At 48.9% G+C, this 15,886-nt stretch overlaps 2 protein-coding genes across 6 annotated transcripts in view; one reads left to right on the top strand and one right to left on the bottom strand.

Annotated features, from left to right (window-relative positions):
- The window catches only part of SLC24A3 (solute carrier family 24 member 3), a 221,458-nt gene that overhangs the window by 140,098 nt on the left and 65,474 nt on the right, over positions 1-15,886 (top strand). For all 5 annotated transcript variants that reach the window (XM_061587741.1, XM_061587765.1, XM_061587745.1 and 2 more), the window contains exon 4: positions 15,042-15,116. In XM_061587741.1, coding sequence (XP_061443725.1) covers positions 15,042-15,116 — 75 coding nt within the window. The remainder of the gene's footprint in view (positions 1-15,041; positions 15,117-15,886) is intronic.
- LOC133388948 (uncharacterized) lies at positions 8,466-14,165 on the bottom strand. The gene is made up of 2 exons (XM_061635630.1): positions 13,585-14,165; positions 8,466-10,013 (listed from the first exon to the last, which is right to left on the bottom strand). The coding sequence occupies exons 1-2, from the start codon at positions 14,003-14,005 to the stop codon at positions 9,409-9,411; spliced, it is 1,026 nt and encodes a 341-aa protein (XP_061491614.1). The 5' UTR covers positions 14,006-14,165; the 3' UTR covers positions 8,466-9,408.

The raw sequence follows: 15,886 nt of genomic DNA on the forward strand, positions 1-15,886 counted from the left end.
TTTTGTGTCAATGAAGGAATCTGGTATGAGTGTTTACTGGATAAGTTACTCAGCTAATTGGATTGTTTTCTCTACTATTATGCTATTGAAATTATGAGAATTCAGTCCTAACAAATAGACAATTAATTAATTTCTTGCTTATCTCCAGTGTCTTTATAGGTTTGTTGAGCTCTTTTATTTTCTGGAATAACAGGTCATGTTTGCAGAATATCCTTGCTTGCCATTTTCCAGCTCGAATGCTTACATTAGTATTTCTGTAGCAATAAATACTGTCTTAAAGCAGCTTCTCTGAAAGTTCTTCATGTCTCCTTAAGAAACCTTTTTTTGCTGACCCACAGTCAGGGCTAGCACTACTTCACATTGACGTAGAACCAATGTGCACAGGCCTTTAATGGCACTTTTTTTTTACATACTGTGATGACATCAGATGTGGAGTTGGTTGTCAGAAAATCCATAGCTTAAATTGAGGAGCTGAAGACTTTAGGATGGATAGTCTGGTGAATTATCATGATCTGTGATTAGCTCCAATCCACCTTAGTACCCTCCTCAGGACTGGAGTGACAGGACATGGGTTGCATTAGCTTCTGAAACTAACAGAAGTCTCTAAAGCAGTTGTGGGGAATGTGTGGTCCTCTAAATGTTGTTGCACTCCAACGCCTGCCAACCCCAACCAGCAGGGCCAATAGTCAGGTATTGGGTCCAACAACAGGTGGAGTATCGCATGTTTACCACTTCTGCTCTAGAACCTGACTTTCTTGCTTTGTCTAATCTACAGATCAACACTTTCTCCTTGTTGCATTCCAGCTTCCTGCTTCCCACTAAAACCTTCCAAGTCTAGATTTTGTGCTTACAGCCCTGCCTTACTCCAGGCACTTAGCTTTGTAACTAGGATCTTGCTTGCAATGCTTTTTAACCAGATGTACTTGCTCAGTACTCAAAACAACAAAAACATATAATAGCTTGAGGATCACAAATACTTTTTGTTCTGTAATCCACAACTCATTTCTTTGTGTGGGGGGGGGGCAATCCCCATTGTCTGAAGTGGCATCCCAACACATTCTAGATTTGTCAGCTGCCAGTTTCACCACACGCCTCTTTCACCTCGGAGCTAGTGATTGGGAGCCAGGCATGGCCACTCAAGGAGCCAGGTTTGTTTGGCCAAGAAGCCTTCAGCCAGTGATTCCTTTTGTATCTGGAAGTGATTAACCCAATTTTTATTTTCATGGAACTGGAAATTCTAATGCTTGCTGTTCATCGTGAGAGGTGGCTCCCCACATGCTGTTGTGTGTCTGATTCAGTTGTGATATTCAACAGGAGTGAAGCATTCTATCAAATGTAGACAAAACTATACAATGTGCTTACATATATGCAGCGCTTACATTTGTCATGTGGAAGGGTTTCAGCTTAGCTTTCCATATGGGAGTGGGGGGTTACCATGGGAGAGGAGCATTCAAATGTGTGATTTCCCATCTGAAGTTCTCTACATGTCTGAATTGGCTTTATATTTGTGTGTACTGAGTGATCAGCATTTTCTTTTAGTAACAAACTCTGCCGACGACAATACAATGGGTGGAGAAATATGCCAGTCGCAGGACTTTTAGTGGTATGAGAGAATTGGAAAGTCATCATAATGCAGCTGCAAACATGATCAGATTCACTGGTTATTAGGTGTGAGATATTGTAATGGAAACATTTAAGTAGTAATGAAGCAACCAGGCACTATTGTTTGGCTTGTAATAGAGGAAAGAGCTGACTGAAAAGTTTGTTTTACTTAGATATCACATTTTCTGGATTTCTGACTGAATGTAACAAAAATCCTTATAAAGTTGCCAGGTCTCCCATGTTTGACCTGGAGTGTCAGGGCTTTAACCTAGGGGGAAGAAGTAAAATCACAGGGTGAGAGCAGAATCAAAGCAGTGGGCTATTTTCTGCTTGGCTTAATGAGCGCTTTTGCTATTAGCTGTGCTCCATCTTGCTCCACCCTGTGGCCCCAGGCACAGACAGGCTCTTCACTCACCTGGACAGGTAACACCAGATACTACTGGACTCCACCCCTTTCCACCAGGCACCACCTTCTGATCTGCCTGGCACCACGCTTAAGCTGCCAGGCTCTGCTCTCTCGGGAAACCTAGCAATCCTAAATCATCCACCTTCATATGGAATCAAATTCAAGACCGACTTTTGCCACAAGAAAATTACATTTGTTTAGGAATAACTGCAAACGTTGATGGCTGCGGTTCTCCAGTGCTTACATATATGCAGTAAAAAATAAATGATTATCACATCTGACTATGTTTTGCAAGACTTTTTCCATGGAAGTCCAGAGGTGGTCCTGTCATGAGGCAAGATAATGTGGCTGCCGCAGGGAGTGGATTTAAGATGCTGATAAAAGGGTAGCAGACAGGTAAGTAGACATATGTTACCCATAATCGATCAGGACACATTCTGTGCAAGCCCCACTGAAATGAATGGGAGTTATGGAAAAGCAGATTGTAGGCAGTGACCACTGAAGAAACTACTAATAAACACTATTGAATCAACATTGTTTGGCTTACCAACAGAGCACTGTAGGCCTCTATTAGGAACGATTGGGACTTGGACTGGGAGTATCTTGGTTTGTCTGGGATATTGTGTGGTGGAATATTCAAGGCTTTGCCTAGGTGTTTTCAAACCATTGCCATTTCCCAATCATTAATGCCAGTCTTAACTGCCTTTGGTGTTGTAATGATGGATGATGATTTTATTGTATTAATTTGGTTTTGTTAATTACAAAATGTAGTGCATACTACCTATAAAATGGACATAATATAATCGGATATTAAATATGAATATATACATAATCCTCAAAAAATCTCTTAGCTTGTATCCCTGTAGGATTTCAATGTGGATTCAGAGCTACTCATGCCTGCATCCATCAAACCATTTATAATAATAATAATAATAATGTATTATTATTATTATTATTATTATCATCATCATTATTAACATCTAGTATATTACAATCTACTATATTTTGTTTTACTGGATCTTCATGTATATTTTCCAATATTTATTTTTTCTTGTATTCACTCTTCTAATCACTCTGAGATGGCTTTTAATAGAAAGAGATCTAAAATTGATTTTAAATGAATAAAATAAATAAAAGGCTGTGTTGGTTTCCCATGTCCAGCATACCTTCCTCCTCCCAGTGAACGTATTGGTTCATCCTGGCCTGGCTATAAATTAAGAATGAGCAATTGAAGGTCCCAGGGTCAAATTGGGGCCTCCTAAAGAGTACTACTTGGCTCTTTCATTGCCAACTTAAATGTAATAGAGGCAGTGTTTTTATTTTTTTGTTGAGGTGTCAGTACATTCGTCTTGATAAAAGTGTTGTGGGTGCCAGCACAAAATGGCTGAGGAGGCGTGACTTAACATAAAATTGGAATGAGTGCATTCATTGCTGCTCCCACTTCCTTTCTGATAATTTCACACTTACAGTGGGAAGTCAGCTATGAACTGCCAGTCCTGATAATGGAGAACACTGTATTGATTTTTCTCCACACACAATTTTGCTGTCATTGTCTGATAGCAACAAGGAACATCCCCCAGTTCCAGGGAAAATATACAAGGTGGTTGCTCCCCTCTCGCTCCCGCACAAGCATACACAAGCCCTTACCATACAGACAACAGATACAACATGCTTCTTTCTCTCTCACACCTGCACATACATCATACATTACACATACATCTCTCCCTCATTCTGTTGTTTTCAGCCCAATGCTCCAGTCTATCAAGGTCCCTTTGAATTTTGTTTCTGTCTTCCATGGTATTAGCTATGCCCCCCAATTTTGTATCATCTGCAAATTTGATAAGCAAATTTGATAAGCATGCTCTGTCTCATCCATTAATAAAAATGTTGAAGAGCACTGGGCCCAGGACAGAGCCCTGTGGTACCCCACTCGTTACTTCCCCCACTTTGAGAAGGAACCATTGATAAGCACTCTTTGAGTACGATTCTGGAGCCAACTGTGGATCCACCTGATAGTTGTTCCATCCAGCCCACATTTAGCTAGCTTGCTAATCAGAATATCATGGGGCACTTTGTCAAAAGCGTTGCTGAAGTCGAGATATATTATGCCCACAGTATTCCCACAGTCTACAAGGGAGGGTACCTGATCAAAAAAAGAGATAAGATTAGTTTGGCAGGATTTGTTCTTCATAAGTCCATGTTGGCTCCTAGTAATCACTGCATTGTTTTCAAGGTGTTTACTGATTGACTGCTTTATAATCTGCTCCAGAGTTTTTCCAGGGATTGATGTTAGGCTGACTGGTCTGTAGTTCCCTGGTTCCTCCTTTTTGCCCTTTTTGAAGATAGGGACAACATTAGCTACTTTATAACTTTCCTTCTAGTACAGCTTGGGGGAGGGGAACTTTGTGTGTGCATCAAAGCTCTCTTGCATGCCACTGGGCTAAGGCAGATGCATTAACATTAGTTTGGGACTTAACTGAAGTTTATTTAATCAGCATCTGACTTGCAATGTCTATGGTGAACACATTTGAGCATTGGCAGAGGCATTTGAGCATTGGCAGAGGCACTACTGCAAGCTGAGCAGCAGCAATTAGCAGGTCAGTTAAAATATTATGCTGGTGATTGAAACGTCTATGTTGTTAATATCATGTGTTGTTTTATTTTTTATTATTTATTGTGATAGTATTTTTAAATTTTTTAAAAATATTTTGCAAACCACTTTGATCTTATTCTGAAAGTAACAGCCAAAGAGGGCAGAAGGAAGTGTTCCAGAACAAAGAGGAGTGCTCAGAAATGAATATAAAAATACAAAACTTATGTAAGTGTAACATACAATAGGTACACACAAATGCAAAATAGGACTACATGTATCTACGCTGCTTTCACACTGTACTTTGTCCTGTTATTCCAGCTATTTCTTACCTGGTTATTTGCACGTTTTATTTGATCTTTTACACAACATGAAAGCTAATTCCAGAAAAACAGTGGAAGTTTAGCACTAATTTCCATGATAAACAATTTCAATCCGTTTCCATTCTTGGGAAGCCAGAAAATTGCAGGAGTTTTGCACTAGCTGCAGTCGCTATTGCGATAGATGTCCTGGCATGCAATGTGTTCCCTTCCTTTAGATTTACACCTTTTTTGTCTGACAAAAATTGTACCGGTATTCCAGCATAGGTGCAGGTAGCAGCTTCTCCTCCTCTTTTTCCCAAACACACCCCTGTGTTCAGACATTAACTTGCACAGTGAATTTTGGAGGAACTGTAGTGCACATGTGTATATGGGTGAGGGACAAAAACAAGATGTTGTTTGTTGCAGCAATGTGAAAGACATTTGTGCAAATGGTACTGCAATATGAAAGGAACTGTAGAATTCAGAAGAGAAACACTACAATTTTAATCCAAAAACTGATGGAATAAGCCCATGTATGAAAACAGCCCTACATAGAGTCCATATATGAAGAGTGCATAATGCAAGAATATTATATATTGTCAGGTGCGCCATTGTTACTCAGGATGATCATAAACAAAAAATATTCTGTATAGTGTATGCATTCACACAATACTTTTCCAGACTCACATACAATATTGTGTATCAAAATGGGTATGATTTCTGTATTGCACATGCTCTTGTGCATTACACACTCCCTTTTTGAGAATATGGGATCCAATGATTTTCCAGTTTTCTGTTATTTCTCCAACAACAGTGCACAGTAGAAATACTGTATCTATGTGTATAGACACAGATAGAGTACGATCACCATCCCGTGAAAGTCAGGGGCCAGATTCTTTCACAATGGAGCTGGATTATACCTATGCCCCACCCTTCAACAATAACCAAAGAATTGTGTCCAGATAAGCAAAGTTATTATTATTATTATTATTTATAGAATTTATTAGTCGCCTATCTGGCTGGCTGTCCAGCCACTCTGGGCGACGTACAACATAGGCATATAATACCTAGACATTGAAAATCTAAAAACAATTAAGATAAAATCTAGCCCACCCCAAAAGCCTGCCTGAAGAGCCAGGTCTTCAAGGCCCGGCGGAAACTCATCATAGAAGGGGCATGGCGGAGATCATTTGGGAGGGAGTTCCACAGGGTGGGGGCCACAATTAAAAAAGCCCTCTCTCTCGTCCTCACCAGTTTGGCTGTTTTGACTGATGGGATGGAGAGAAGGTCTTTTGAGGCTGATCTTGTTGGGCGGCATAGCTGATGATGCTGGAGGTGCTCCTTTAGATAGACTGGGCCGAAACCGTATAGGGTTTTAAAGGGGAAAACCAACACCTTGAATTGGGCCCGGTAAGCAGCTGGTAACCAGTGCAGCTCTTTTAGCACTGGAGTGATATGATCTCGCTGGCGGCTGCCTTTAATCAGGCGCACCCCTGCGTTCTGTACCAGTTGCAACTTCCAGACCGTTTTCAAGGGTAGCCCCACGTAGAGCACATTACAGTAGTCTAGGCGAGAGGAGACCAGGGCATGTACCACCGATGGGAGCAGATGATTGGGAAGGTAAGGGCGTAGCCTCTGTATCAGATGGAGTTGATACAGCGCTGCCCGGCTCACAGCCGAAACTTGAGCTTCCATGGACAGTTGGGAGTCAAGAATGACCCCGAGGATACAGACCTGGTCTTTTAGGGGCAATTGTACCTCATTGAGTTATGTTAGATGATCATGATTCTTATACTCAGGAATGAAATGTCATGTGGATGAAAGCCCATGTACGTGGCTACTTCCTTGCTATTAATTTGGCACCTGTGTTCCTTGGTGTCAGACCCAGCTCCTGTGTGCTTGAGGAGGGCAGAGGAGAGACAGAGGATGGCAAAGGTGGTATGTAGCCGTTGAGAGCAGATCTCCTAGGTCCTCAAAACAGTGAGAAAGCCCACCTTGAAATCCTTTATACGGGTTGGGGAATATCATCTGAACCGTTCTGGCCTTTGGGTAGTTAATTGGGTAGGGCAGCTGCTCTTTCTGCAGTTGCAGTTATTGGCCAGAGCTGGGTGGTGGCCAGAGGACAGCCTGAGTCTGTCCCGGCCATTCCTCAAGTGACTGTTTCAAGACCTGGTGATGGGCTTGGATATATTCACTTTGATAACAGAGGCAGTGCCATGGAGCCGCCCTTCTGACAACAGTGCCACTGGCCCTGCACTGGATTCTACAAGGGTGGGATGGGGGGCAGCATGAGCTTGGGACTGTACAGGCCCACCAGCAGAACTATTCTAGTGCTCCTGCTGGTGTTCCCACGCCACCCTGAACTTGCCTCCACCCTGCCCCCCACACCGTCCAGGTACACGGTGGCAATGCTGGTGTCAGGAGGGAAGCTCTGTGGCACCCCACCACCACACTGGCCACTCCTGTTTAATAGCACCAAGCAAATAATGGAGCAACTTGAGGCTTCTTTACTGAAATGTTTAGAAGTACATTGAATGCATTGTGGGAAACATCTCCATTACAAAGATGTATTGATTTTATTGTTATCTTATTAATGTATAAACCGCCTTCCCACGAGGCTCAAAACAACTACAAATAGCTTTAAAAACAGTACCCCAAAAAAGCAACAACTAAATATAGATTTAAATACAATACAGAATAAACAGCAAAGACCTTGTCATCCAGCTGGAAAGTTTGTCAAAAACGTTTTCCATTGTTTCTGAAAATATAAATAGTGGGTGCCTGTCCTTTCTCATCAGGGATTTTGTTTCACTGAACAGGGGCATGTATCATATGTTTCCACAAAGAATTCTATTTTATTTATTTGACAAGATTTATATATCACTTAAACAACAAAACCTAAGTAGTTTGTATAAAGCAATATAAAATATTCATTAAAAATACCAATAAAAACCAAAAGTTAAAAACAAATTGACATGAAATTGATCAAAATATAAATAAATCCACCTCTTTTAAACAAATATATATAATGAGATCACATGTTAAAACTGCATGTCTGGGTAGGGATTCATATGTGAGGGGAGAGGGTACTGAGAGTCAACTGCTAGAAATCCTTACCTCCTACCCCCCCACACACCGAAATACAGTTTCCAGGGTTCCTGGGGAGCAGGAATGACTTCTAAACCAATGTAATTGCGGCCTATTGCCGAAATAAAACACAGACACCATTGCTTGGGTAAATGATGGGCCACTTTATTTAAACAGAATCAATTGAATAATGAACCTGCAGAAGGGAGATTAAGGGCGGGGCGTTCTGGAGATCCAGGCAAAGCCTGTTAGCAGCTATCGGGCGATCATGCCCTGCCTGAGCCTGGGGCTGCCCTGTGCCAGCCCCCCAGCTCCAGCCACACCCTGAAGATGTGTAGGGGGTCCAACCCGCATCACCGCCCCTCGGAGCCCTGAAACTCTGAGCGGATGAGGCACGTTGGCCCCAAAGGCGGCCCGTACCCTGTCCCCGGGCCGTGTAGCCCTGAGCTGCAGGCCTCCGGACCACCTGTCACCCCCAAAGGTGCCTAAAGGTGTCACCTAGCTGCCCTTTCCCTTTAACCTTTCCCCGCACTTCTTCGCTTGCATCCCAAAGTGACCGTTAACAATACAAACTAAACAGCCCAATCAGCCTATTGACCCCAGGGGCACCCGTGCTAACCCTTGACCCCTCCCCCCAACCACAGTGTGGAGTAGGCAAAAGAAACCTGCCAGCAAAGCGAGGCAGGCAGGCCAAAAATTCCTAGTCGGCCCCGTAGCGACCAAATGGATCACACTGCAGCAGAGGGAGGGTCGGGCGGGTGCCGCCGAAATTTGAACTGGATGGCGGGAAGCAGGCGGGGCGGCCTTAAATAGCCTTCAGCCGCCCCGCCTCCCTGCCGCGTCACACGACGGCGCGCCAGCGCGCCGTGTGTGCACGCATCCCATCCAAGATGGCGGCCGGGACATCGACAGCGGCCGCAAGCTCGTCCCTCTGCCCGGTAGGTCCCAGGCACGGAACGGGATTGCGGCCTATTGCCGAAATAAAACACAGACACCATTGCTTGGGTAAATGATGGGCCACTTTATTTAAACAGAATCAATTGAATAATGAACCTGCAGAAGGGAGATTAAGGGCGGGGCGTTCTGGAGATCCAGGCAAAGCCTGTTAGCAGCTATCGGGCGATCATGCCCTGCCTGAGCCTGGGGCTGCCCTGTGCCAGCCCCCCAGCTCCAGCCACACCCTGAAGATGTGTAGGGGGTCCAACCCGCATCACCGCCCCTCGGAGCCCTGAAACTCTGAGCGGATGAGGCACGTTGGCCCCAAAGGCGGCCCGTACCCTGTCCCCGGGCCGTGTAGCCCTGAGCTGCAGGCCTCCGGACCGCCTGTCACCCCCAAAGGTGCCTAAAGGTGTCACCTAGCTGCCCTTTCCCTTTAACCTTTCCCCGCACTTCTTCGCCACAGAAGGGGGACAAGCCTCTGCTTAGTCCCCCTTTACCCCACACCCGATAAGAATCTGGTGTAAACCCTTCTGCAGGTCCCTTAGAAAGATGTCGTTGCCCTTGTCCGTCAAATGGACGCCGTCAGGCCGAAACAGCTCAAGCTTGTTGTGGCCCACCTCTGGGTGGTGGATGACAGAACCTCCTAAGTCCCTAAGGGCCCTCTGAATTTGCCTGTTCACCTTTTTCCGTGCCCTGTCCATCCCTCGTGGGTCACCGGCACAATTCCACCTCCTGCGCGGCAGGATGTCTGACCACACTAAGTGCACCCCCGGCCAGCGACGTGCAATGGCCCGGAGGTCACCGCATGCCTGTTCAATTAGGGCCTTGCCCTTTAACAGACCCAAGTCGTTGCCCCCGAGGTGGATCACCAGCACCTGGGGCGCTGCCACTTCCACAGCCGGTTGAAACAAGGCTGGCAGGAGCCCATCCCAACGCATCCCCCGACGTCCCAGCCACCGCACTGCGGCCCATTGACTGAGCCCCAGCTGCGTGCCGAAGCGAGACTTCGCCGCCCTGCGGCCTGCCCAGAACATCATACTGTGGCCACATAGGAGGATGCGTGGCTGCTCCGATCTTGTCCAGCGATCTGTTGAAACAACAACGACATTGGGTAACAATGGGGGGGGCCCTGGGGGGGGGCAAAGTCTAGCCGCTGGCGCCGTGTGTGTCAGCAAGTGGTCTAACGTAGGCCTTGTACGCGTCCGAGGACCACCCGCCCACGGCCTGAAGCCTGTCTTTAGTAAAGCCCAATAGGGCCGCCGTGGAGGCCGCGCCTATCCGGAAGGAGTGTGTCCCGAACTTACTGGGGTCCACGCCTAAGTTCCCCAGTGCGGCCTTCGCCACGGACCAGAACTGGTATCTGGTAAGGGGCTGGGAGTTCCTATGTATGAATAGGTACCCTGACTGCGACCCCCTCGCTGCCACAAAACCGCGCAGGGCTGTTACTGGGCAGAGTTCTTGCTGCCGGCATGGGGCCAATACCACCAGGCGCCCCTTACCATGCTGGTCCGTTTTAGACCGCCTGAGCCGCAGGATGGCCCGCTCTGCCCTCCAGCTGAGGTCGGAGACTAGCAGGGCTCGGAGGGAGTTATCCCTCTTGGAAGCTGCCACCACCTCCCCAATTCGGAAGGCCCCAAAAAACAGAGTGAGGGCCGTAGCATGATATAGCAGGGCCTCGAAAGGGGAAGAACACAAGTGCTTCCACTGTCCCTGCAGGCCAAACAATAGCTCTGGGGAAAAGGGGAGGCGGGCATCCGGGGGGCAAGGGCGCTCGCGGGACCAACCCTCCAGCATCCGGCGCACCCTAAAGTCACCCGTGTAGTCCTGAAAGCCCCGTGCCTTCGCTAGGAAAGCGAGGCCTGAGAGCTTACCTTTGATGGTCCTGACTGAAAGGCCTCTCCGTTTCCCCTCCACGCAGAACTCCATAAGCTGCTCGACCAGGATGGGCCACTCCTGGACGTAACCCCTGGACTCTCTGAAGTTAGATAGATCCCTACCTGCCCCCTGGTAGCTGGCCAAAGTGCTGGGCGCCACAGAAAGGCTTATGGCCCTTTCTGATTCAATCCTCCAATCTCCCATAGCGCTGGGGGGAACGCCTCCGGCAGAGCCCTTGCCCACGGTGCCAGCTGGCGAAACTTCTCCATCTGGTTCCGTGATAGAGCATCAGCAATACTATTGTCAATACCCGGAACGTGGCGCGCCAGGAACTGAATATTATAGCGAAGACATTGGAGCACGAATGCTCGCACCAGAAGCATAACGTTGGGGTTTCTAGAGGACAGGGTGTTAATAACGTGCACTGTGGGGAGGTTGTCGCACCAAAAGTGGACTGAGGAATTACACAGCTTGTCGGGCCAGAGGTGTACGGCCACGACAATGGGGAAGAACTCTAAGAACGTCAGGTCTCTGGTCAGGCCGGCCAGTGTCCAGCCCTGTGGCCAGCTGCCGTGGCACCATGAGTCATGCAGAATGACCCCAAAACCGAAGGCACCCGAGGCATCGGAGTGCACCTGTAGCTCTGCCTCCAACAGGCGATCCCTTCTCCATAGGGAGACCCCATTAAAGTTCCGCAAGAAGGTGGACCACACTGTCAGGTCAGCCCTAAGAGCGGCTGTCACCCGTGTGCGGTGGTAGGATCGTGATAGGCCAGCCATGGCGTCATATACGCGCCGCAGGAAGGCGCGGCCGGGCGCTACAACCCTGCAGGCAAAGTTCAGCTGGCCTGCCAGCCGTTGGAGAGTGGCTAATGTCACCTTATTAGAACTGACCACCTCTGAGATCTTCTCCCTGAGGGCCCCCAACTTGTCCTGAGGAAGCCTGCAGCATTGGGCCACCGTATCTATCTCGATGCCCAGAAACGTGATAGCAGTGGATGGGCCCTCAGTTTTTTCGGCCGCGAGGGGGACGCCCAGCTCCCCAGCCAGCCCCGCGAAATGTGCCATGAACGCCCTGCAGGTGCCTGAGTCCGCAGGGCCCGCAAACAGGTAGTCATCTAAATAGTGTACCACTGATTGCAAGCCTGCGCGCCTCTTGACCGCCCACTCCAAGAAGGAGCTGAAGCGCTCGAAAACAGAGCATGATATAGAGCAGCCCATAGGCAATGCCCTGTCCACGTAATATTCACCATCAAAAGCCAAGCCCAACAGCTCGAAGTCCTGTGGGTGGACCGGGAGGAGGCGGAAAGCAGACTTGATGTCACACTTTCCCATAAGGGCCCCAACCCCGCAGTCCCTGACCATTCGCACAGCACAGTCGAATGATGTGTAGCGGACTGAGCACAGCTCCGCTGGGATAAAGTCATTGACTGACTCACCCTGTGGAAAGGACAGGTGGTGTATCAGGCGAAATTCACCTGGTGCCCTCTTGGGGACGAGGCCCAACGGGGAAACTCTGAGTGAGGGGATGGGTGGTGCAGCAAAGGGGCCCAAAACCCGGCCGGCTACTACTTCCTTCCTAATTTTTTCTCTCAGAACTGATTCCATGCCTTCCACTGACTTAAGGTTGCAGGACATGAAAGGTCGCCTGGGACCTAAATAGGGGATCCGAAAACCCACTGTGAAGCCTTCTAATAAAAACTGGGCATCTAGGACTAGGGGGTAAAGGTGGAGTAAGTGTTGGAGCTCGGCAATTTTAATTGGGCTGGGGCCCCTTTCCCTGAGCTGCGCCTGCAGCCCCTGTCCTCCTTGCGCCAGCCGAATCCCTGTTTCCACCCCTGAAGGGGCGGCCCCTGGGGCAGCTAGTGCAGGCGTGAGGGCCCCCACATATGGCACATTCATGTCTGAACCTGCACGGGCTCCGACCGCAAAGGCCACGCGAGCTGAACTCCCAGCAAAGCAGGCGGGGTTGAACCCCCTGCCCCGCAGGCCCGCGGGAAGCAGTTGCTGATGCCTGGCGCGCCAAGAGATGGCCGCTGTCCGCCCTATCGCCTGCCATGGGTCTAGAATGCGCCATAAATTGCAGCCACAGGTCAGCCTCCTTCTTGTCCCAGGGGAGGGATGTATCAAAAGCCGCCCTCATACGGAACGCCTGGTCGTAGTCCAGCCATGCCGTCCCTTGAAACTCCGAATAGCCCCGGTATATGATATCGAGGTATTTGATCAGTACCGAGGCCCTGTGAGGCTGCCTCTGTATTACCACCCCCATGTAGGTAAGGAATGCAGGCAGCCAGTTAGCCCAAGAGCGCTCTACCCGTCGGCGCTTGGGCCTATCGGGCTCTGCATGTTCTCCTTTATCCTTATCCTTCCCAACCGGCTCCCTGTACAGGAGCGAGAATAGGTCCACATACTCTCCCCTCCATATTCTGTCCTTCGTAGCAGGCAGAAGATGAAAACCCAGTGGGGCAGACGTTTCCCCAAAAGGTATGGCCCCCTCTCTGACTGATCCCAGGGGGTCGGATATCTCTGCAGGGGGGTTGGCAGACAGGGCGGGCTGATGTCCTCCTTCCGTCGCTGTCCCAGCGGCGAGGTGCCAGACCTGCTCGCAGGCCTCCCTTAGGGGATGCTGCTGCTGTGGCGTAACCTCCCCCCCGCCGGCGGGGGTCCCTGCCTGCCCATATCCCTCGGTTACCGCTGGTGGGGAAAAGGGCCAGTAGGGGTACCCCCAGGGGGCCCAGCTCCACTGCTGCTGTCCTTGTTGTTGTGGCATGATAGAGGACTCACCCTGTGTGCTTTCCGCCGAAGGTCCTTGTGCGGGCTGCATTGTTGGGGCTGCTTGCAGGGTGGGAGTTGCGCCTGGCTCTATGCTGGGCGTCCTCGCCTCAGCCCTGAGCCCGGCCTCCAGCACATCCAGTCGCGCTAAGATGGAAGCAACAGCCCCTGCATCAGCACTGTTCACTGGCCGCTGTGTTTTCCCCCGAGACCGTTTGGGTGGTGGGTCTTTCTTCTTCCCTGTCACAGGTTGGTCCCGGGGTGCATTAGGGTGGCTTGAGCCATGTTCTAGGGCTTCCAACCTGGCTAATATGGCCGCCCATGGTGGCCCCTCCCCACTCCTTGCCCCCTCCGCCGCTGGGGGTGGGCATCTCCCCCCTGCTCTGGGGGCCTTTCCCTTCCCTTTTGGCCCCCCTTGTCCTTTCTTAGGCATACTAGAGGGAGATAGGGGGCCCCGCTTGCAAAACGACGTGATTACAAAGCGTTGTGAAGGAGCCCGCCTGCTTAATCAATACCCCCACCCGGCACCCAATTATCCTGGAGGGTAGCCTAATTGCCCTGCACGTGGCAAGGATTGATGGTTGGGTCGTGCCCCACCTACCCCCGCGCTAATTAAAATTAACAATTAAATTTAAAAGTTGCTGGCCAAAGGCCGCCTAGCCTGTGGTCCTCGCCGTGCTGGATCCGATCCTGCGCTGCCGCCTCGTCGTGACTGCCCCAGGATCCTCGCCGCCTAGGCCTTGTTGCCCGCCGCCACTGCCTCCCTGTCTCTCAATGAGGTTGGGGGGGGGCTCGCTGCCGCCCAGCCACCCTGGCCACAGGAAGCCTCCGGAGGCCCACGTGCGCCGGCAGAGAAGCCGCCGCCGAAGCTGCTGCTGCCGAAATTGCCGCTGAAGGAAGCCGCGCCTTGCCGAAGCTGCTGCTGCCGCGATCGCTGCCAAAGGAACCCCGCCGAAGCTGCCGCCAAAAGGAGCCCGGCCGAAGCTGCCGCTGAAGGAAACCGCGCCGAGCCGAAGCTGCTGCTGCTGCGGCTGCCCCGATTGCCGCCGAAATTTGAACTGGATGGCGGGAAGCAGGCGGGGCGGCCTTAAATAGCCTTCAGCCGCCCCGCCTCCCTGCCGCGTCACACGACGGCGCGCCAGCGCGCCGTGTGTGCACGCATCCCATCCAAGATGGCGGCCGGGACATCGACAGCGGCCGCAAGCTCGTCCCTCTGCCCGGTAGGTCCCAGGCACGGAACGGGATTGTGTGGTGCAGATGTCTTTGATGCCATTTCAAAACAAATATACAAATGATGATGGTGATTAATTTTATTACCTGCCCTTCACCAAAAGGTCCCAAAGCGGGTCACAACATTATAAAATACATATAAAATATAGATGTGTTCTAAAAAATTTAAAATAATTAAATTAGGATAGTATCTTGTTTAAACTGGTGCCTTGTAAACACAATGCTTTCTGTTTTTGCAGGCTGTCTACATGTTCTATGCTTTGGCTATTGTCTGTGATGATTTCTTTGTCCCTTCATTGGAAAAGATTTGTGAAGTAAGTATCTGTTAATGCTGCTTTCTCATATTTATGAATGGAATTATATAACCAGAATTATAATCTTTACTTATGTTCCATCATGTTTAATGTTTAAATTATTTGATCAATTTTTTACATTTTTCATTTCTATGAGTATAACTTTCCTAAACATCTGTAGCAACTTAATATGAGGCCACTGCCAACCCTTTAGCATCTGAATCAAGTACTACAAAACAATTATTAACAGGAATGTTATTCTCAGAAAGGGAGTGTTGGAGAAACAAGAAAAGAATCAATTCTGCTCAGTTGAGATTTAAGCACAGAGGGACCAAGTCTAGGACTGCCTGGTCTTGGGTTAAAAAAAAAAAATCTGAGTTGATGTTTTCATTGTGCTATCACAAATCTACTGCTAAAACTGAATAAAATAAAACTGAAACATGAAAAACCTATTTTTAAAATGCTTAACGTTTAGATTCAGAGCCTCCTCCAGGGCACACCTTTTATATTACATAGACTCAGGCTCCATGATACACAGCATTAACAAAGAGGTCCAGTTAATGGCATTCTTCTCCCCTTGTTGGATCTGCAGGTCTTGGTCGTCACAGGCTCTGCCCCACAGAAAAAAGAGCCACAGGACAAGAGCCCTTGGGCTTCTGTTGAAGGAGCACATCTTAGACCCAGTACTGAGGTTTTATTACCTGAGAGACCAGAAATACACAGCTTTCAGAAACAGAGCCACATGACTCTACTCAGCCCACCCTTGTTCAGCTCCACCCCGACATTTGTAA

The sequence above is a fragment of the Rhineura floridana genome, chromosome 1, assembly GCF_030035675.1.
Source record: "Rhineura floridana isolate rRhiFlo1 chromosome 1, rRhiFlo1.hap2, whole genome shotgun sequence".
Classification (NCBI taxonomy): Eukaryota; Metazoa; Chordata; class Lepidosauria; order Squamata; family Rhineuridae; genus Rhineura; species Rhineura floridana.

Excerpts from the sequence above, each read along its gene's own strand:
- LOC133388948 (XM_061635630.1), bottom strand. The coding sequence starts at position 14,005 with ATGCCTAAGAAAGGACAAGGGGGGCCAAAAGGGAAGGGAAAGGCCCCC. Across the intron at positions 10,014-13,584 it reads TTCGGCGGAAAGCACACAGG|ATCGCTGGACAAGATCGGAG; the intron begins GTGAGTCCTCTA and ends TTGTTTCAACAG.